General features: G+C 39.9%; 4 protein-coding genes across 6 annotated transcripts in view; 2 read left to right on the plus strand and 2 right to left on the minus strand.

The window, feature by feature from the left end:
* Nucleotides 1–20,359, plus strand: part of flvcr1 (FLVCR heme transporter 1) — a 29,613-nt gene that overhangs the window by 9,186 nt on the left and 68 nt on the right. The window contains exon 11 of one of the 3 annotated variants that reach the window (XM_034579483.1): nucleotides 61–193. The gene's annotated coding sequence lies outside the window, so the exon portion shown is untranslated. Of the gene's footprint in view, nucleotides 1–60; nucleotides 2,161–10,505; nucleotides 10,513–20,359 lie in introns of those variants that run through there. The other 2 variants (XM_034579485.1, XM_034579484.1) reach the window with 2 other exon arrangements.
* On the plus strand, nucleotides 3,227–5,421 carry LOC117758112. Its single transcript, XM_034579490.1, has 3 exons — nucleotides 3,227–3,349; nucleotides 4,085–4,381; nucleotides 5,092–5,421. Exons 1-3 carry the CDS (start codon nucleotides 3,304–3,306, stop codon nucleotides 5,388–5,390), a joined length of 642 nt encoding a protein of 213 aa, XP_034435381.1. The 5' UTR covers nucleotides 3,227–3,303; the 3' UTR covers nucleotides 5,391–5,421.
* On the minus strand, nucleotides 8,209–11,162 carry LOC117758106 (cytochrome P450 2K1-like). The gene is made up of 9 exons (XM_034579486.1): nucleotides 10,956–11,162; nucleotides 10,642–10,804; nucleotides 10,127–10,276; nucleotides 9,891–10,051; nucleotides 9,522–9,701; nucleotides 9,213–9,354; nucleotides 8,936–9,120; nucleotides 8,633–8,774; nucleotides 8,209–8,554 (listed from the first exon to the last, which is right to left on the minus strand). Exons 1-9 carry the CDS (start codon nucleotides 11,160–11,162, stop codon nucleotides 8,367–8,369), a joined length of 1,518 nt encoding a protein of 505 aa, XP_034435377.1. The 3' UTR covers nucleotides 8,209–8,366.
* LOC117758107 (cytochrome P450 2K1-like) lies at nucleotides 12,913–16,539 on the minus strand. Its single transcript, XM_034579487.1, has 10 exons — nucleotides 16,242–16,539; nucleotides 15,985–16,147; nucleotides 15,765–15,914; nucleotides 15,522–15,682; nucleotides 15,221–15,400; nucleotides 14,221–14,362; nucleotides 13,961–14,145; nucleotides 13,329–13,470; nucleotides 13,047–13,250; nucleotides 12,913–12,960 (listed from the first exon to the last, which is right to left on the minus strand). Exons 1-9 carry the CDS (start codon nucleotides 16,437–16,439, stop codon nucleotides 13,063–13,065), a joined length of 1,509 nt encoding a protein of 502 aa, XP_034435378.1. The 5' UTR covers nucleotides 16,440–16,539; the 3' UTR covers nucleotides 12,913–12,960; nucleotides 13,047–13,062.

Here is a 20,359-nt window from a genome sequence, read left to right on the forward strand (position 1 = left end):
GTGGGTCAGGTCTAATCAAGCACAGCCACAAAATAAACCGGATCCAGGGCGAGCGGGGGGACTGACGAGAACCGGAGGGAGCTGGTGAAACCCTCGACCCAAATATTGCTCCTCTGCAGAGGGATCCACGTCCCTCATGCCCCCAGTCACCGGCATAGTGAAAGAAGCGTATGCAAGTGACCGCCTGCAGAAGAAGCTCCTCTGCACTTTATCTGTGTTGTACTTTGTGAATGTGGCGCTTTGCAAATCTGCCATCAATGGAAAACAGGCTCCAGAGGAATCATGGTGGTTTCTGTGGTCGGAGTCTGCAGGTCACTGGGAGGAGGAGACAGTGAGCAGCTTTAGTTTTGTCCTGCGGCCTCGGCCAACATTTCCTGATTTTACTTGAATTGTCCACGGATGCTCTGGACTGCAGTAGTGAGACGCACTGTACATGTCGTGATGTCATCGTTTATTTGTGAACAGATTTCTGTCATCATCAAAGTCCTCACATCAAAGAGCTCAGTGACACCTTGAAGGAAATGACCGACTTGTTTTGACTGAATAAAACGGTTCAAGTAGATCATGACATTAGAAGAACAGTTCTCTTGTTCTGTGTTGTGAGATCTTCGATGAACGTGGACCAAACAGAATGTGAACACGTCCCGAGTTCAGCGCACAACAGGAAAATAAACGCACAACTTCAAAGTTTTAACTCGTTTTAATGCACAATCTGAAATGTTTTGGTTGTTTTTGGTGTCGACTCCTGTTGGTAGTTGTTCCGCTGAGAATCTGAAGGTGACAGATGTGGAGATAGAAGAACGGCGCCATCTGGTGGGTTAGTAGTAACACAGCGAGCAGAGCAGGGGAAGCACAAACGTGTGACAAGAAGAAAATGACCATTTATATTTACACATCCGCCTCTGTTGTTTTGTTTTTCTTTAGTCACATGTAAAAAACTGACTTATAGAATAAATTCTGCTTTTCTTTACTGTCTTCACCCATTTCTAAAGCAAATATTTTCCTTTTTTAACTTTTGTCTGTACAGTTTGAGAACACGTGAAACCTGTGTTCACCTGGTGTTGACACTTTTATACCATGTCCACTTTAGGTTTGGTCTTTTTCTTCAACTCTTTCCTAAAGGTTGAAAGTAACTGAATACTTCACTTGTTCATTTCCATTTCTGCCACAATTCAGACTAAAGACATAACGTTTAAATAAATGAAGATGCATCATTATAGATTAAAACGAGACATTGTTGAACTTCCAGCAGTTCATTAGGTTAAAAGTAGTTTACCTGCGACAATGTTAAAGTAGAACTTACATTAATGACAACCCAATAATAGAATATAATTCACTGTCTGTTTTTCTGAAATGTTCTGTTTGATACTTTGATTAGTTTTTGATTCTTTCTAATACTTTAGTTCTTTTATTTCAGTTAAACTTTGAATGCAGGACCTTTAATGGTTTTGCTATTTTTACTTCAAGTGTCAGGAAATGACATCGGACAACTTCAGCTCAAGTCCACGACACTTTCACGACGAGGAGGGGCATGAGGTTATTTATTGTCGAGACTAAAAAACGTCTCCATATTTAACATGTAATCATCAAAGGAACTGTTTGTGTCTCTCTGGTCTCGTACATGTCTGAGAATAGCAGAAAGGCTTTTGACTTATTTTGTCGTAACCCTTTGTGTTTCTCAACGGGAACAGTTGAGAAACAAGTGTAACCACTTCACTCTCACTTCTCCTTTGGTTGAAAATATTTGTTTGGTTCCATTTCAGTATAGTTTGTGTTAATGATTGATGAATTTTTTTCTGCTCTGTAGATTCTAGTGGACGATAATCTGACATTTCCTCGTCCATCTAATTTTTTTTATAACATGAATCTTTGAACCACACTTGTGTCTTGTTTGTAAAATGCATTTTTTGTTGTTGTCATGTTTAGATATTTATTAATCTGTGAATAAACTGTAGCAAGCAGCACTGAGATTTCATTACAAATGCTTCTCTGGTCTGATGCATGACAAATGTTTTGGTATTTGTATTTATAAAAGCGTGTCTTCAGTCTCATGTTTGGATCTGATTGCCTCTGTCCGGTCTTTCCATGTTTCTCCATACGACCAACAAGTGAGAAGGAAATGTGGCGTAGTGGTTCTGTGACGGCTGCGGAGACTATTCCTGAATCAAATCATTTCGATTTCGATTTTGCTTTACATTACCAATTTAATCAGTTTGGATAGTTCAGATGTTTTGGGGGTTAGGCTATTTCCGTCTTTACTTTCCAACTTTCCATTTAAAACTGGTTCCTACTTTGGCTGCAAGTAAAAAAAAAGTCTCAAATTTTGACTTTGATGTTCAAAAAAAGACTTTATATTCATTTCCTCAAATCGCTCGACACTCGTTTTGTTTTTTCCAATGGAAGGAAACAGTGCATTTGTTGGTGACTTTTAATACACATTTTCTCTGTTAATCATTTCCGGCAGCAGGACGGTGAATGTGACAGTGAGTCCAAAAATAAAGAAAGTGAAGGAACACGTCAGTGTTTTTTGGGGTTTCTAGACAACAATGAATACAGAGGAATAAGGTGTCGGATGATTTAGATACGCACACAATCGTTGTCGTGACGATCAGTTAGTTACAAAGTACTTGACAAATATAACAAAGAATACAACAGATCAAAGGCGACAAGCAAATTTTACAGCAGATAAAATAATACATCACTTAAAAGTTACGGAAAAAGAAAAAGTTTTGAAAAACGATTGTTGCAGTGTCTAAACGTGTCCCACTCTTTGATAGAAGAGTGTAAACCTGTCGTTGGACCTTTGGTTACTTTAAAATCACTTGTGGGACGTTGGAGAAACGAGTGCTGTCATATATTTATATACTGGAATCACATGATACGCAGATGACATTACTCTGTATGTTTTTGTTGGAATCATGAGACGCAGAGTAAAATTCCAACAATAAAAGGATTTACGCCGATATCTGTGTTACCATGTTGTTTTACACACACACACACACACACACACATGAACTATGAAGTTCACCAAATAAGGGAAGAAAAATGATGTGTAAAAGCTTACGCAAGTGATTGTGCAATGGTTTTTCCGAGCAACCCCCATTTCTAAACTTCTGCAATATTCTTGTCAATTTTTTTCCATACTGGAGGACGTGAGCATGTGTTGGTGTTTGGAAGTGAAACCGCCCCTAAACTGATATTATCGACAGGCTAAGTGATGACCAACATAGTTTTTACTGAGAAACTCAACCAAGGAGAGGAAACGTCATCAACACAGTTCTGGTTCTGTGCCAAAGACAGAGAATGGCTCCACTTCTGTTTCTCCTCATTTTGTTGCCTACAATTGAAGGTAATTGCTCCTATGTTTGCTGTTTTTATGTTTATTGTAGTTTTAAAGAATTACAATTGTAATTATTATAATATAATTATATATATTAATTACAATTATAACCTGGGGTAAAAAATCAGCACAAAAAAATTCGTAATCTGAATCTGTTGACAAAGTTCAGAGCACGTTGAGTGTTTGGCAAAAAGCTCTTTTTCTCTCAGAGTCGTTTTCTGCTTCCTGTTGCTCCTGTTTTTACAATGAGACACGATGAATGTTACATGTTTTTAAAGTTTTCCTTCGGAACCAGGTAGAGAAAACACGTTTGGACACATTTCACCTCATGTTTTCCTTTTACAAAGAATTCCAGTGCTGACATAAAATATGTTTTGAATGTTGTGCCAACGAGTGGTTTGAAGAAAAAATTCCAGCATTATCCATATAGCAATATACATTTATTTTTTCTTTCTTTTTATTGTGAAATTTGCATATATTTATTCTATTGTAAAATCATATTCAATTAATTTATACATACAATTTCCTATCATAGGGTCATACTATTGTGAAATCATACCTGCCGTTATAATTACAACAGTCTATTAATACAGATATACTTTTCAATTTCATCTATTTATTGCCTATTTAAACTTGCACACATGATACTTTGTCCACCTTATATATATACACTTTAAACATGCAGCCATTTTCTGAATATTTCTACATAACCATTCGGTTTTGGTTGTCTTGTTGTCTCTGCAGCGTATCTGGAGAGAATACATCTCTTCCACACACGTGGTGACGAAGCCGTTCTGCCCTGTAACATCGTATCTTCATCTACAAGGTGCTCCATGGTTACATGGATGTTCAACCGGGCTCAGAAGGAGAGCCCTGTTATTGTGCACAGTGTACTTGGCAGTATCCCGGGTGTGAGTCTGGACACTAACTGTTCTCTGCTCATCACCAACGTCAGCGATGAAGATGCTGGTCGGTACTTCTGTGAGCTGAAGAACAGTCATCATCAAAAAGCCTTACCTGTGATTCTCACTGTTTTCACCGGTGAGTCTCATCTCTATCATTCTTCAGAGAAATTCTACTTTCTAACTGCGGGTTATAATACAGGACTGTGCATATAACACAAAAACTGCTATAAAACACTAAATGTATTAATAATATTTTACTGTCAGTTGCTTATTATTTTAACCAACATTATCCCTGATCATAAATACTAAATATTCATTCACGTTCAGTATTTGAATCCTTTAAAATACTAGTTTGTTGACATAATACAATATACATGTATTATTTTCCATATACTACATATAACAGGATTTGTTTGTGGAGATTTAACACAGCCTGGCACGTGTCACTGATTAATAACAACATTAATGGCTTTGTGTAAAATCACATTTAAAAATAAGTTTCTCTGTATGTTAAGGACAAAAATACTTTCAAATTTAAATTGACCAAATACGCATATAACTAACGAACTAACTGTGCAATGCTCTTTTCTATCTGTGCAAGTCACTGGCTATAATGTGCAGTTCATTACACTGTATATATTATTTCTATTCTATTCATATTTTTCCTTGCATTATTTATTATTTTACTGATGTCTGTTTTCTGACTTCTTTCCCTCTTTTCTTTTTCTAAATGGACAAATAAATAACTACAATTCAATTGAAAGTCAGACTAAAAAATATGGTTAGGTTTGCTTTTTAAAAGACGCAATAACATAAACAGATGAATGATCACGTGTTTCCTGTCAGTCTCTTGGTTCCCAGCAGACGGTGGCGTGGTGATCGAGTGCGCTCTGGAAAGACCCTTTTTGTTCAGCTCCTGTGTGGACAGGACGTTCCGTTGGCTGGATAAAGGGACGGGGGCTGTGCTGTCAGGGGAAGACGTCTCGTTCAACAACACAGGGGACAGATGTGTCTCCTCTCTCCATGTGGACAGACACCACAACACGAGTTACACCTGCCAGTATGTTGATGGGTACATGCAGGTACAGATACAGGCCGACTACACACCGGCCGCCAAAGGTGAGACGGGAAACTGTCTGGAGTAATTCCAATGATCGTGCACGTCACAGTCCTGAAGCTGTTAATCGACCATTCAAAAGAAGAGATAACTAGCACCTTGTGTGCAGCTTTGCCTAAAATGAGTAAAGTAATTAGTTGTAAAATATGAAAAGCTTGTATATTTTTGCAGTTTCTTTTGTCCAAAGATGTGTTATCTTTGGTTTTAATAAAAATCTTCATTTCTGACCTCAGGTTCCTCAGAGTCCTCCGGTTCTTCGGGCTGGACTCCTCTGAGCTACGTCATGTTGACTCTGCGTGTTGCAGGACTGATCCTCTTGATCACAATCACTGCTGTTATCATCAGAGACAGAGGTGAGGACATGAACAGAAACACGTCCTCGTTTGAGGATTTATTCATTTCTCTCATTTCTTTTGTTTTGTCTTTCTGTTTTTTTTTTCTTTTAAGGAAACAAAAAGCCGCTGGAAGACGACAAATCTTAAACTAAGATTTCTGCCTCCTGGTTGTTTCTGGATCATTTGGTCAAAATCTGTGTCGTCAAGGAGTTTGACCTGAAGCAGATCCAGCTCCGTGTGGCCTCTCTACACCATCGTATCTACAAATGTTCATGTCATCTATATACAGCCTCGACATGTATAAAAGTATATATGCAATAATTGAACCTGTGAATCAAAGAAATGTGCTGTATAATTTAAATTACTTTACAAACATGAATAATAACATGGTTATTATCACTTGACATGTGCTGTTTTATAAATAAAGTTGACATTGAGATGGATCCAGGATAAGGTGATAAAGTGGAATCAGCCTTGGTGGAGGAATGTGCACTTCTATTTTCAGAAACGCAGAAATTACTCACAAACGATAGTGAAAAGATGAACACAGTTTGAGGATTTTTTAAACTTCTTTAGCTATGTTTTTTTTTCAACCTTTTTTCAAATGCTTTTGGTGCAGGAATACAACAAACACTGTAGTGTGGTGAAGAAAATGAATAAATAAATAAATACATGGGAGAAAATACATTCAAACAATAAATGAGAAAGTCATAAACTCATGACAGACAGTTACAGTAACATAGGACAGGTAATCTAGGCAGAGTTAACAGTTAACTTAATTGGTTTAATTTCTCACGTGAATTTGTGTTTAATGTATAACATGAAATGTATAATTTCTTGTGATATTCTGTGAAAATGTCTCAGTTGTTCGCGGGAGTCTCTCATTCGACCTTTCACAGTTTGCGTCGTGTCAGGACTTATGTAAGAGCTGGGTTCCTCGAGGTGAGCGAGAGGTAAACAAGGGGCCGGACTCTGACCTGTGATAAGGCCTGCATGCACGGAGTCAGTGCACGACTGATGTGGGAGCTGGATGTCACATGAGCAACTTACAAATTAGTATATGCGAGCAAACAGATCCTCGAAACATTTAAGACAACCGGTCATTATATATCTTGTGTTTTACTGAGACTATAAATAAAGACTGACTCTAACTTTTCCATCGAGTTGAGAGAGAGCAGGAATCAAGAGGGACAGCGAGCAGAGTGCTGAGCTCCTGGAGACGCCTTTTGTTTTAAAGCAACACTGTGGAGCTTTTGCTGAGGAGCAGTGGCCACAAGTTGTGATTAATTGATTATGTTGCGCTAGCAATCACTTAATCAGAGGTCAGACTGCGTCGTCCGACCCACGGAACAGAAACAGAAATATTCCGAATGATCCCAGAAAAGAAAAGCTGTAGCTGTAACTAACACAGTTCTTGTTGAATATAGATACAGGGGTACTGGGGCAGAGATCTTGACATCTGCATACGTAGTGAACAAACCTACTTTGGTCTCTTGCCAGATTACTATGATCCCCTGGGTTCACTGACCTTTCACTAAAGTCTTTCTCCAGGAGCAGAAGGAACAGATTGTATCGTCATGAAATCGAAGAGACAAGTTATTAAAAAGTCAACACTGCAATCATTTGTTTTCCTGTGTCCAGAAGAACAACGGTCTCACCGTCTGCTGACCCCTAACCCCAAGTGCTCTGATGGTTTGAATCCCGTCTCACCTCGTGTTCTGTCATTTTTATTGCCACTCTAATGTTGCTCCACACTCCTCCAATAAACATTGTCCGACGTTTCCATTCTGCACTGTGGTGGCAGTTTCTGTTTAATAATGATACTCTATTGTATAATAATACACACATAACATTGTCTCTCGGAAAGTTCAATCAAAACACCTGCAGGTGGGCTCACCCCACACAGCCACCTAGTGTGACGTGTACAGAATGAGCACAGAGCACAGGAGAATCACTTCACTTATACAATCAGAAGCCCCTCCCTGCGAGGAGCCAAAAGGTATTCTTCAGCCTCTTGATGTCTGACCAGGTTGGGCAGAGTTCCTGTCTCACATCTCTGTCCCAGTCCCCTGGTGTGCCTTTCTGGTGTGAGACAATCTGTCTCCGAGATCCCCTATCTAGATTTACAACATCAAAAGACCCCAGTCCTGTATACAATGCAGAGTTCCCCTCACCCATCTCTATCAGACACACTAAGTAACACCCCTGCAGTGAAGCATTTGCTAAGACACACATGTGGGGGCCATAAACACTTATAGTCCCCTCTGCAACTTTTGTAAGTCACAGAAACACATTTGTTATCTACTTCTTCTAAATACATATCTGTTCTTCTATTAAACATTACACAAATGCAAAATCTGCCATTACAGCACACAAGTAAATCACACTGTAAATCACACTGTAAATCACACTGTCACACTGAGGACTCCGTAGTTCCACTGGTGAACTTCTATCCTCTGAAGAATTGAAATGCTCACAACTACCATAGGAGAATTTACAGTTTCTACATTAAGAGCAAATAATCAGATATAACATCATCTCTCTGAGGAGCCCCTCTGAAATCTAGATTTTACATTTAAGTTTTAATTGCTCACATTAATGGTGCTGATCATATTCATTCACTATTTAACTGCATCTGATTTTTCATTTCCACGCCCTCCACCTCCTCCTCACATACAGGGAACAGCACAAAGTTTATGGGCTGGAGGGGTGAGGCTCAAGCCCACACACGGAGTCAGATCCAGGTCGTCCTCTGAAACTCCAGGAGCTGGAGTGAAACGGAAGTGCTGCAGGAAGGTGACGAAGAAGATGAAGAGCTCCATCCTGGCCAGACTCTCTCCGAGACAAACCCTGCGACCTGTTGAGAGGGACGGCGAAGTAAAGTATCATCTGCAAATAAGTGAACATCGAAAGGAAAAGGCAACTGCTCACGAACCTGCAGAAAAAGGCATGAAGGCGTCTCGCTTGACGAACTTTCCCTCTTTGTTCAGGAAGTGGGCGGGATGGAAGGAGTGAGGTTTCTCCCACTCGTCCTCATCGTACAGGACAGATGTCAACAGAGGATACACTGTGGTCCCCTGTGGACAACATTACATTTCAAATAGACATTGTTCTTTTCGAACAATGTAAAATGGTTCCCTCTCTCCGGAATGCAATAAAGGTATGGACAACATTAGATTTAATCTGAGTCTTCCAAGTCAGGTGGATCCCCCACACTAGTTGTTATATGGAGTCTGACCTTCTTAATGAAGTGACCCTGGAAGGTGACGTCCTGGCTCGTCTTGTGAGGCAGAGACATCGGGGCGATGTTGGCCAGTCTCTGTGTCTCATGGATGACGGCATCAGTGAAGGGCAGGTTCTTCCTGTCTTCAACCTGCACCTGACGACTTCCGATCTCCCTGCGCAGCTCCTCCTGGACCTGGTCTGAGAAACAGGGGAAACTTATTCTCTTTGGGTTCATCTTGGTACAACAAAGCTTCTATGTAAGAGAGCTGTGCACATGTGTTGCTCCTCACCCTGTATTGTTGGATACTTGGTCATAAGCAGGAGTGCCCATCTCAGTGTAGTTGCAGTTGTATCAGTCCCGGCAGCAAACAGGTTGAGAACTGTCATCATGAGGTTTTTATCGTGGTAGTGACTGTTGGTGTTCTCAGATTTCTGCACAGAGAGAACAAAGGAAATCTTGATATACAATGAATGTGATATGCTCGGGCAGCCCAGCTCTACTGAACTCAGACCTCGATTGAATCAAATATCAAAGGCAGGTGTTAATTGGAAATGATTCACAATCATTGAGCAGCTATGATAGGAAAGTGCTTCCCAACCTCCAGATGTTCCTTTTGAACCAGAAAGGCGTCTACAAATCCTCTGCACATCTGTGGACTGAGAGTCTCTTTCAGACGTCTGAACAGCTTCATGTTCTGTTCCTTATTGTCTTCAATCATTTTCTTGAAATCCTTCGGGTTACTGAGGAATTTACCAATCCATGGGAACAGGTTGTATAACTGTAAAAAACACATATACGTGAACACACATTTATATATATATATATATATATATATATATATATATATATATTTAAATTAACAATTGAATGTCATTCGGATTCTGTTCTGTTAGATGCAAGAGTTTTATTATGTGTATTTAAATCAAAGCACTGTAAGTATAAGATAGAAACACATATAAAGTGATACCTGTACTGATGGAGAGGCCAAGAGTTGAAATTGTTTGTTTATTCGATAAACCAAAGACGTAAACTCTGAATCATCATATTCAAATCTGTTTCCATAGACCATGGAGCAGATGATATTAGAGACTGCACAGCTCAAGGGTTGGGTCGTATCAAAGGCTTCTCCTGCAACAAGAAAAACAAGATTAGATTTCTTTAACGCCTGAAATGTTGATTATATATGTGTTTGAAAACACTGACCTTTGAACTTGTTGAACACTTCAGTGAGGTACTGGCATTCCTCAATAATTTTTTCCTCACACGCTTTTTTACCCATCCCATAATCTCTTAGGTTTGTCAAGGTAAAGCGCCTCATTTCTTTCCACGCATCCCCATTGGACCATACGACCCCTAAAAGGGAACAATTCAATAAAATACATTAAAAAAGTGATAAATTATCGATAAATCCTCCGACCAGAAAACATGTACTTCTGCAGAACACCTGTAAGCACAGTCAGCAGATGGTGAGATGCTGAAATCTCAATCAGGAGAATTTGTCTCTTGCGAAGACTCAACCTGTAAAACTAGCTGCGAGTAGCATCATCATCACTACCATCTGACACCAGACGCCTTGCCAAAGAGAAGCAGTGCCAATCACTGCATTAGCGAGGTCAGTGATCAATAATTAACTAAAGCTCTCAATGGATATAGTAAACATTTGTTAAAATTATTTTGCGAAAGAATTAAAAATAAAATAAAAATAAATATTTTCTTACCATGTCCGCCACTGGTTTCTTGCATAATTAACATTGAGTCTCTTTCTCCAAACTCTTCAGCACAGTTAACGAGCGCCTCCTTCACCGTCTTGTATCCGGCCAGAACCACAACTTTCTTGGGTCCCAAATAAATGGTGAACACTGATCCATATTTCTTGGACAACTAAGAACAGCAGCATATATGGTAAGTAGGCTATTTACACACACAAAGAACTTACACACAGTCCCAAGAGAAATTTGATATGGTGAAAGAACCGATTTTCACTGTCACGATACACTTCACAAAAAGGAAACTACTCAGTTAATCTCTTTACCATCATCAATGAGTGGTAGGTTCTCTTGAGGTCCAGCTGCAGCAGGTTTCCAAGCAGGGGAAGTGGTCTGGGTCCTGGAGGCTCTTTCCTGTGTTCCTGGGAGCTGAAGCTGGAGGAGAACACAAGGTAGACCAGCACCAGAACCAGTAGAGCCCCCAACAGGGAGACAGAACTGGAAGTCTGGAGAAATAAATCTAATATCCCCATGATTTAAACGCTGTTAGAGTTCTGAAACTAAATAGGTTGCTTTTCAGTGTTCTGTGGATTAATGGCGAGAATGGGCACAGCCCCAGAGGAGGAGGGACAGACTGTGGACATAGGACAGGGGGGGGGGACTGTGGCAAAGTTTTTCTCAGGTCAAACTTGTTTAACATTTGACTTTAAAACAGTGAGTCGTTAAAGACACAAATCATATACAACCACACAAAGCCCTTTGCTCCAGTGATAGAGCATCGGCATGATAACTGATTGAATAGGAGCATGATCAGGCCTCTTGGTTAACACTCACATGAAGTCTTTATAAGTTGAAGGGGAGTGCCCAAATGTGGCATCTATATTAGGCGAGGCAAAGTTGTTTGTATAATGCGTTATCATGCACAGAGGTCATTGAATGTGCTCTACAGAAATGAGAGGAGAATAAAAAACACATTACAAAGCTGTCAAGCTCCTTTTTAAATGTTGAACATCCTGTTAATGCACTGAGATGTTCTGTTTGCTAAGTTGTTCTTTTCCCACACTCACATAAACATGAATAAACGTTGGCGTTTTGTCAGATTTGAAGAGGTTCCTCCCATTGAGTGCTTACAGTGCATAATAATAATAATATAATAAAACTGTAAGTTTAGATGTGTTATGAATCCTTTCAGATCTATTCAGCAGGTTCATGTCCACGACAGGAGAAGAGCATCATCCAAAATCCTGGATTCATTTCAAGAGATTTATTTGGTCGTCTTCCAGCCCTGATGGCTGTGCAGTGATCGCTTGGTGTAAGACAGAGAAAGTGCTGCACTGTATGAATGTGTGTGTGAATGGGTGATGAACTAGTTGCTCTTCAGTGTTGTCCTCTATTCTTTAATACACATGGACATTTGACTACATTTCCCAAGATGTAGTGAGTCTCCACTTACTATAATGGACGTTATTAGCTAGTGTGAGGCAGGATCATTTTGTGTTGGAGTTTAAAATGTCTTTGTTGTGTTGTGGTTATTTTCAACATATTCCTTACACTTTGCATGTTACTTATTTCTTGCTGATGTCTTTTTGACTCTTGCTGCTGTAATACTACAAACTTCCCCATTGTGGGACTAATAAAGGACTTCTTATCTTATCTTATCCTGTCTTGTCTTGTCTTGTCTTGTCTTATCTTGTCTTATCTTATCTTATAACCTCCTTGGCTGTTGCTGCTGTTATTCAGTGTCAACACATCATGACGTCCCCTGTTGGTTTATAAACTGCCATTTTGAAGCCTCCAGTTTCAAGTTATGTCCATCTTTGTTTTTTCTGCTGGTCATTGCACAGAATACAGATTTTAGACACTTGTCCATTGACTTCACTGACCCTGAGTCTATGTCCATTTTTATACAGTCTATGTATAAGCACATTAAAAGCATCATATATCTCTTTAAGTTTCTAGCTACTCAGACCTCGGGTCCAGACTGTCTGTGTTTGTTTCTTTGAAAACTTCTTTTCAATGCACCCCTGGATTTAAGGTGATTTAAGGATTTAAGGTGATTTAAGGATTTAAAGATTTAAGGACTTAAGGTCTGTGTATTTAACAGCAAATGAACTTTCATTTTGAAATGATAACCATTGTATCATTGTAAGGAAACGTGTGCAAATGCTTCCTAACAAAGTTCCCCTTGAACACAATAAACTCCAGAGCTCCTCATGATTTCTCCACAGGTCAGGGGACAGGTCCACATAATAAACAAAAACCAAACCATGACATCTTCATGACTTATCACTTACATTTTATTTTACAAGATAAAATACTATTGTGAAAGTGCTGAAAGCAGCAGAGTGACAAAGTACGTAGTAAAGCCTTGCGCAGATTGAAAATCTCTTCTCCTGAATATAAGTTCATTACGCAGCATTGTGAAGCCAGGATTCACATACAGGCAACAGCACACAGTTCATGGGGGGAGGGGTTGAGGGTTAATCCCACTCGAGGCGTCAGATCCAGGTCGTCCTCTGAAACTCCAGGAGCTGGAGTGAAACGGAAGTGTTGCAGGAGGGTGACGAAGAAGATGAAGAGCTCCATCCTGGCCAGACTCTCTCCGAGACAAACCCTGCGACCTGTTGAGAGGGACGGCGAAGTAAAGTATCATCTGCAAATAAGTGAACATCGAAAGGAAAAGGCAACTGCTCACGAACCTGCAGAAAAAGGCATGAAGGCGTCTCGCTTGACGAACTTTCCCTCTTTGTTCAGGAAGTGGGCGGGATGGAAGGAGTGAGGTTTCTCCCACTCGTCCTCATCGTACAGGACAGATGTCAACAGAGGATACACTGTGGTCCCCTGTGGACAATAACTATTACTGCATGTTCATTTCTTTTCACATTTTGTATTTTTTATATGAACATGGGTATGAAGGACTCGTGGGACCTCTTCAGTGAAGCAGAAATTAGATAAATAAAGAAATGGAAACACATTAAAGTATTCAGAGTAGGTTCGGTGGGGCAGATAATGTAGATTTGTGTTGTGTTTGTGAAAAGTAACCAGTAAAAATATCAGTATTGTAATAGTTTCCTCTGTTGAGCTAAACCTTGTATAACAGTACTTAAAGATATTTAGATATAATTCTGTAAAACACTGCTCATTATTTAATTTTACTTTTACCGTAGGTTATGTTTCCCCCCCCAATCCTTCGTTTGTTGGTTGGTTTGTTTTTTTGTTTATTTTAACCAAGGTTCCACAAACGTTCTCTGACTGCCCTTCTGGTGGATTATATATCTGAGTCTTCCAAGTCAGGTGGATCCCCCACACTAGTTGTTATATGGAGTCTGACCTTCTTAATGAAGTGACCCTGGAAGGTGACGTCCTGGCTCGTCTTGTGAGGCAGAGACATCGGGACGATGTTGGCCAGTCTCTGCGTCTCATGGATGACGGCGTCGAGGAAGGGCAGGTTCTTCCTGTCTTCAACCTGCACCTGACGACTTCCGATCTCCCTGCTCAGCTCCTCCTGGACCTGGTCTGATGGAAGGGTTTTGTTTTTATGAAGATGATATTCTAGTGTTGGTGGAGCTGCAGATGTCTTCAGCTCCTTACCTTGTATTTTTGGATACTTGGCCATCAGCATGAGTCCCCATCTCAGTGTTGTTGCTGTTGTGTCTGTTCCAGCAGCAAAGAGATTATTAACCGTGTTCAGAAGGTTTTTATCGTGAAAGTGATTGTTGGAAATCCCAGATTCCTGAATGGAGACATGACCCAGAGCAGTGAATGATAAATACACATCATGAAGAAATCACAATGCATAGTTCTCTGTATCCTGTAGGACTATCGACAAAAAAACTAAAGCTCATATAGATGGAAAAACCCTTCATGATCCTGCTGCCAGCCCATAATGACCGTATGAAATGTAAAAGTCACTTCGGTTGTGTAGGTTCCTGCACAAAATGGATGAAACCAAAAGTATCAATAAGCGAAAAAGGCAGACATAAGAAAACCTTTGGTTTAAAAAGAATTAAAGGGATTAAATGTAATATAATATTTTCAGCCGTGTATAATCACCTGAAACAAAGTAACTTTTAGTCCTAGTGGACAAACTAAAAACTGTCTCGAGAGACGACTCTTCCCTGGAGCCCACTGTGGGTTCTTCTACCCACTTGGAAGGGAAGGTTAAACAAGGGGTATTCAATTGGCTGTAATATACAACTTCCCCACTAGATGTCACTAAATCACTGAACCTTTAAACCAGGTTTCTCTTAAACCACATTCAGTTTACACAGAAGAGCTAAAGCAGGCTCGTGTTCTACAATAAGTAAATGTGTAGAGCTGCTAATAGATGACGTATTAACTGGAGCAAGAGTTTTTAGTGGAAAATGTTGCTGGGCTGCAAATGCAGCGCTGTCAGGATGCAGCTGCGACGACCTTGTGATGACTTTAGTTCGTAATGATTCACGTATTCAGAGAACTTCTCATCGACAGAAGAGTTTATTTATTGTCCCTGTTAATTTTAATTTGAATAAATAAAATGAAATTAAACATTAGCCATGACTAAAGTAGCAACTTTTAAAATATAATATATTTGAATTAAGCGTTTGCAAACCTTCAGGTTTTGCTTTCGGACCAGAAATGCGTCCACGAAGCCTCTGCACATCTGTGGATTGAGGGTCTTCTTCAGATGTGTGAACAGCTCTAGGTTCTGTTTCTTATTAGCTTCATAACATTTGTTGAATTGCTTCCTTTTAGAGAGAAATTTACCAAACCACGGGTACAGGTTGTAGATCTGTCAAAAAAAGAATCAAAACGTTTTTAAATTATTTTTTTTCTTCCCATTTGCAAAAGTTTTTGTATCATATGTATTAAAATGGCTGTGCTGAAAGCTGTGTAAACACAGTAAATTATACTTGTATTGATGGAGATCCCGCGAGTTGAATATTTTTGTTTGTTCGATCGACCATAGACGTAAACTCTGGGTCATCGTATTCAAACCTGCTGCCGTAGACCATGGAGCAGATAATATTAGAGACTGCATAGTTCATTGGTTGGGTCGTATCAAAAGCTTGACCTGCAAAAGAAAAAAACATTTTTGTAGGATTTTTGTTTAAAATGCTGCTCAAAATGCAGGTGGTTGAATCACATATATTTACCTTTAAATTTCTTAAACACGTCGATGAGGTAATCGCATTCCTCAATGATTTTGCTCTCACTTGCCCTCTTGCCCATTCCGAAGTCTCTCAGGTTCGTCAGAGCAAAGCGACGCATTTCTTTCCACGAATCCCCATTGGACCATAAAACCCCTGAAATAAAGTAGTAAATACTGCTGGTAAACAAAAAATGTAAAATAAAAAATGCTTTTCCTTTACTCACCGTGTCCTTCACTCGTATCGTGTGCGATTAAAATTGGGTCTCTGTCTCCAAACTCATCGGCATAGTTGACAAGCGCCTCCTTCACCGTCTTGTATCCGGCCAGAACCACCACTTTCTTGGATCCAAAGTAGACGGTGAACACTGATCCGTATTTCTTGGAAAGCTAAGAGCAGAGGAGTGATGTCATAATTTATACATGACTCACAATCCAAAAGGAAAGTGGAAGAAAGCCTCCTGCACGGAAACAACTTCCTCACCTTCAGTAATGAGTAGTAGGGTCTCTTGAGGTCCACCTGCAGCAGGTTCCCCAGCAGAGGAAGTGGTTTTGGTCCTGGAGGACCCTTGTCCTCCTGGGAGCCGAAGGTGGAAACAAGGTAGATCAGGACCAGGACCATCAGAGCCCCCAACAGGGAGACGGAGCTGCAGGACTGAAGAAAAACATTGAACATCTCCATCGTCTCACACAATGAGTTTCCTCCTCCTCTGTGGGTGCAGGTGTGTGTTGTGAGTAGGAGGGAAAGCTTTTGTAGCTGCAGGGAAACAGCCCGGCCCACAGTGACGCAAGAAAGGAAAAGTTCACACGCATTAATTAGTAAACCTGTCTCATTATATGAGATCACATTTCTCTTATCGACGGTTTAATTGGGATTCATGGTCAGTGATGTCTGTACAGAGGTTCCTGGATAAGCGACAGTAACATCTCACCCAGACTGGAACTATGAACCAGTTATTTTGACGTTTGGCTCGTTAAAAATGGTCTCATCAACATATCTAAGTGCTAAAAAACAGGTCAACTGGACTTAGTTGAGTTTCTTGAAGACGCTTCACGTCTCGTCCAAGAGACTTTTCAGTCCTAGCCTCTCAGGTCAACCTCAACGACTCCAAATGATCCGACAAGTTAAATACCTGGACCGTCTTCAAAGAAAAAAGTCGTTGTGATAAATAAAAAAAATGTATCTTTTAGAAGTTCTGCTCGTTCAGACGTTCTGTAAGAACTGTGAACTTTTGGTGTTGATCTGGATCAGGGAGAGGATCCAGCAATCTTGAATCTGAATGTGGTTTTACAAGGGGTCTGCTGGGTCTTATTATTTTTCTTTTTGGTCAAACTGTGCATGTTACTGTTGGACCTGAACGCTCACAGCAGCAGATCCCACTCTGTCAGTTTCAATACGACAGAAAATAAACTGTCACACAGATTTCTGTCTAAGAATCCACAGATGTTAAGATGTGCTAAACACACAGGCAACCTCCAATTCACCCTTCGCCCCCACATATGTAAAACCTGGCCAATGATAAACTGAGTCGGTTTGATAACTCAATCGGTTTGATGTTTAACATCGCGAGGTGATTGTAGGGCAAAGATCGTCTCAGGTTTTCTTCGGGACGCTCCTTGTTCTAGCCTTGTTCTCTGTCAGCAGATATCCAGCAGCGAATAAGAAAAGGATCAATGCATTTAAAACACGTCCGTCCACAGCGAGGACGACAATTATAATAAAGAACTAATAAGTCATAATTCATCACAAACGTTCTCCTCCACGGTCCAGAGGACTCAGGATTTAACTCGGACCTGATGTGATGTTAGGAACTGGAAATCATTTAATCTCATCAGGAGGAGTTCCCTCTGAGCTGCAGCCTGTTCTCCTCAGGTTACTGGTTTGGTATTAGAGAAGAATTAGATTATTGGCTAACCCCCCCCCCCAGCAGAACTCACCTCTTCTGTTTGAACTGCTGCCCTCAGAAGGGAACCACAGGTCACCGAGAATCCTCCAGACTCAGGAGTAGTTTCTTTCCTCAGGCCTGTCAATCATCACACAAAATGAAACCTGCTCTTAATCTACTGCAATGACGTCTGAATCATGTGCGATATATATAATTTTATGATGTGAGGATTTAGAAACTATGCAGTTTTTATATTCTTGTGCAATTTGACTGTGGTATGAAATGTGTTCTATCATGTGTCTTTTTCTTTTTATGAATCTGTTCCAATTGGAGTGGTACATTTTATTGTATCATAATACAGTGACAATAAAGGCTTTCTATTCTATTCTGTTCCTATTTATTTATTTATAAAGCTGTATTTATTCTATTGTTCTATTTTCTTTATTCAGGATTCATTGTTTCTCATTTAATCTCTCTGGTGTAGTTTCTTTCCTCCAAAGCACAATGAAAATAAAGGTTATTATTATTATTAGAAGTAGGAGTAGCAGTAGTAGCAGTAGTAGTAGTAGTAGTAGTAGTAGTAGTAGCAGTAGTAGTAGTAGTAGTAGCAGTAGTAGTAGTAGTAGTAGTAGCAGTAGTAGTAGTAGTAGCAGTAGTAGTAGCAGTAGTAGTAGTAGCAGTAGCAGTAGTAGGAGTAGCAGTAGTAGCAGTAGTAGTAGTAGTAGTAGTAGTAGCAGTAGTAGTAGTAGCAGTAGTAGTAGTAGTAGCAGTAGTAGTAGTAGTAGTAGCAGTAGTAGTAGTAGTAGCAGTAGTAGTAGTAGTAGTAGTAGTAGTAGTAGCAGTAGTAGTAGTAGCAGTAGTAGTAGTAGTAGTAGTAGTAGTAGCAGTAGTAGTAGTAGTAGTAGTAGTAGCAGTAGTAGTAGTAGCAGTAGTAGTAGTAGTAGTAGTAGTAGTATCACCTCCTCCCAAGGAGTTGTGTTTTCTCCCCTGACATTTGTTTGTTTGAATGTTCGTCAGCAGGATTAAGTAAAAACTACCTGATGATCACCACAAAACTTGGACGAAGGATTTTTCAGATCGATGTAGTGACTTTTTAAAAGAGTAGAAATGAAAAGCTGTGAAGTGACTTTGTGGATTTGGTGTTGTCATGTCCTTTATTTCCTCACTGAACCGCAGCTTCCTCTGCTGACGACCATTTATAGAAAATAGCTGCTTTTCTCCTCTGTTTATTTTCCATCTCCTCTCTCTCCTCCGCAGGGTCGTCGTCAGGCTGCGGTGACATCTGACCTCTTGTCCGTCGGCTGCTGCTTCTTCGTCTGCTGGATTATCAATCTGGGAAAATGGCTAAATTAAGAAAGAGATCAAAAAAAAGATGTAAAAGAGATGAAAAGATGATAAGCTCCACCTACAAAACACCAGATGGTCAAAATGAGGAAGTTTTCACTGCTGATAACAGGAAGGAGATTTCTCATTTCTCTGCTGCAGATCTGAGATCTGACAGTAAATTAGAGATTAAAAAAACTCAACCATGATAACAGAAATCCGTTGGATTAAAGTGTTTTTAATCCTGATACTGACGCCTCAGGTTAAAGGTAAGCCTTCATTATTATAATCTATAAAAATCATGGTTCTTTAATGGTTCTCACAGAGTCATCACCAACTGAGGAACTTTATCACGTAGGAGATTATTCTTTTCAAACTTCACACGGTTCCTTAAAGTACAAGAGGTTCCTCATTTTATTGGAGTTATTTTGTGGTGAGAAATAGAGAATTTGTTTTCATCGTTGATAAATGTGTCGATTAGTTTCCTAATAACTGATCTATAATTCATCAGAAAACCATGAAATGTGCCAATCACAATTTGTCACATCTAAGATGATATCATGAACCCGTTTTGCTTAAAAACTGTTTAAATGATTATCATGTTGATTCACTTCTGTCAGTTGACTTAACGACTTGTTGTTGCAGCTCTATGTAAAATATAAAACCACATCTCTCAGTTGTTTAGGGTGTTTGGCTGACGCCTAAATCAGATGAAAACATAAATACAATAAATAAGGCATGAATTCATGACTAGCTGATGTGACCTCTGACCTTCGTTTCCACTGTTGATTATTTCCAATAACCCTATTGTTCTTTTTCTGCCTCACTCATTATCGCACACTTTACATTTACTTTTACTAACTTCTCTTGGAAACGGAGGACGGGACATTTCCAAAGCTCCGCAGACTCTCACATTAACCTCACACATATTAACTGTATATTTCAGCCTGTGTTCTTCATGCTTGTTCATCTTTTCTCCACAACAGTCACTGAAATGTCCTCCGTCATCGTCAGGGACGGAGATGACGCCACGTTGCCATGCAAAAATGTGATTCGTGATCAGAACAAATGTAACGCCACCGACTGGATCATCAGTCCCTCGGGGAAAGAAGTGTTCACACTCGGGAGCATCAGAGAAGATGTCGAAGATAAAGACAGACTGAGTGTTACAGAGAACTGTTCTCTGGTTATAAAGAAGGTCACGGCTGCAGACGGCGTCCGATACGACTGTGGACAGCGCATATCAGGACAAATTACGTACCATAGCGTTTATCTGTCTGCTGTTGAAAGTGAGATTTCTGAAACGTTACAATATTTCTGATCTCAATGATTACGTTCATTTCACCTTTGCTGTCTTTTCTCATTCCTTCCTCAAGTGTCAGGAAAGCTGCTC

The sequence above is a fragment of the Hippoglossus hippoglossus genome, chromosome 24 (genome assembly GCF_009819705.1).
Source record: "Hippoglossus hippoglossus isolate fHipHip1 chromosome 24, fHipHip1.pri, whole genome shotgun sequence".
In the NCBI taxonomy this organism is placed as follows: domain Eukaryota; kingdom Metazoa; phylum Chordata; class Actinopteri; order Pleuronectiformes; family Pleuronectidae; genus Hippoglossus; species Hippoglossus hippoglossus.

Coding starts and splice junctions, on each gene's coding strand:
- LOC117758112 (XM_034579490.1), top strand. CDS start 3,304: ATGGCTCCACTTCTGTTTCTCCTCATTTTGTTGCCTACAATTGAAG. Junction 3,350..4,084: donor TTTGTTGCCTACAATTGAAG/GTAATTGCTCCT, acceptor TTGTCTCTGCAG/CGTATCTGGAGAGAATACAT. Junction 4,382..5,091: donor GATTCTCACTGTTTTCACCG/GTGAGTCTCATC, acceptor GTTTCCTGTCAG/TCTCTTGGTTCCCAGCAGAC.
- LOC117758106 (XM_034579486.1), bottom strand. CDS start 11,162: ATGGGGATATTAGATTTATTTCTCCAGACTTCCAGTTCTGTCTCCCTG. Junction 9,121..9,212: donor CAAGTATCCAACAATACAGG/GTGAGGAGCAAC, acceptor CCTGTTTCTCAG/ACCAGGTCCAGGAGGAGCTG. Junction 8,555..8,632: donor CTTCATGCCTTTTTCTGCAG/GTTCGTGAGCAG, acceptor CCCTCTCAACAG/GTCGCAGGGTTTGTCTCGGA.
- LOC117758107 (XM_034579487.1), bottom strand. CDS start 16,439: ATGGAGATGTTCAATGTTTTTCTTCAGTCCTGCAGCTCCGTCTCCCTG. Junction 15,915..15,984: donor CGATACGAGTGAAGGACACG/GTGAGTAAAGGA, acceptor ACTTTATTTCAG/GGGTTTTATGGTCCAATGGG. Junction 13,471..13,960: donor AGGGTCACTTCATTAAGAAG/GTCAGACTCCAT, acceptor TATTGTCCACAG/GGGACCACAGTGTATCCTCT.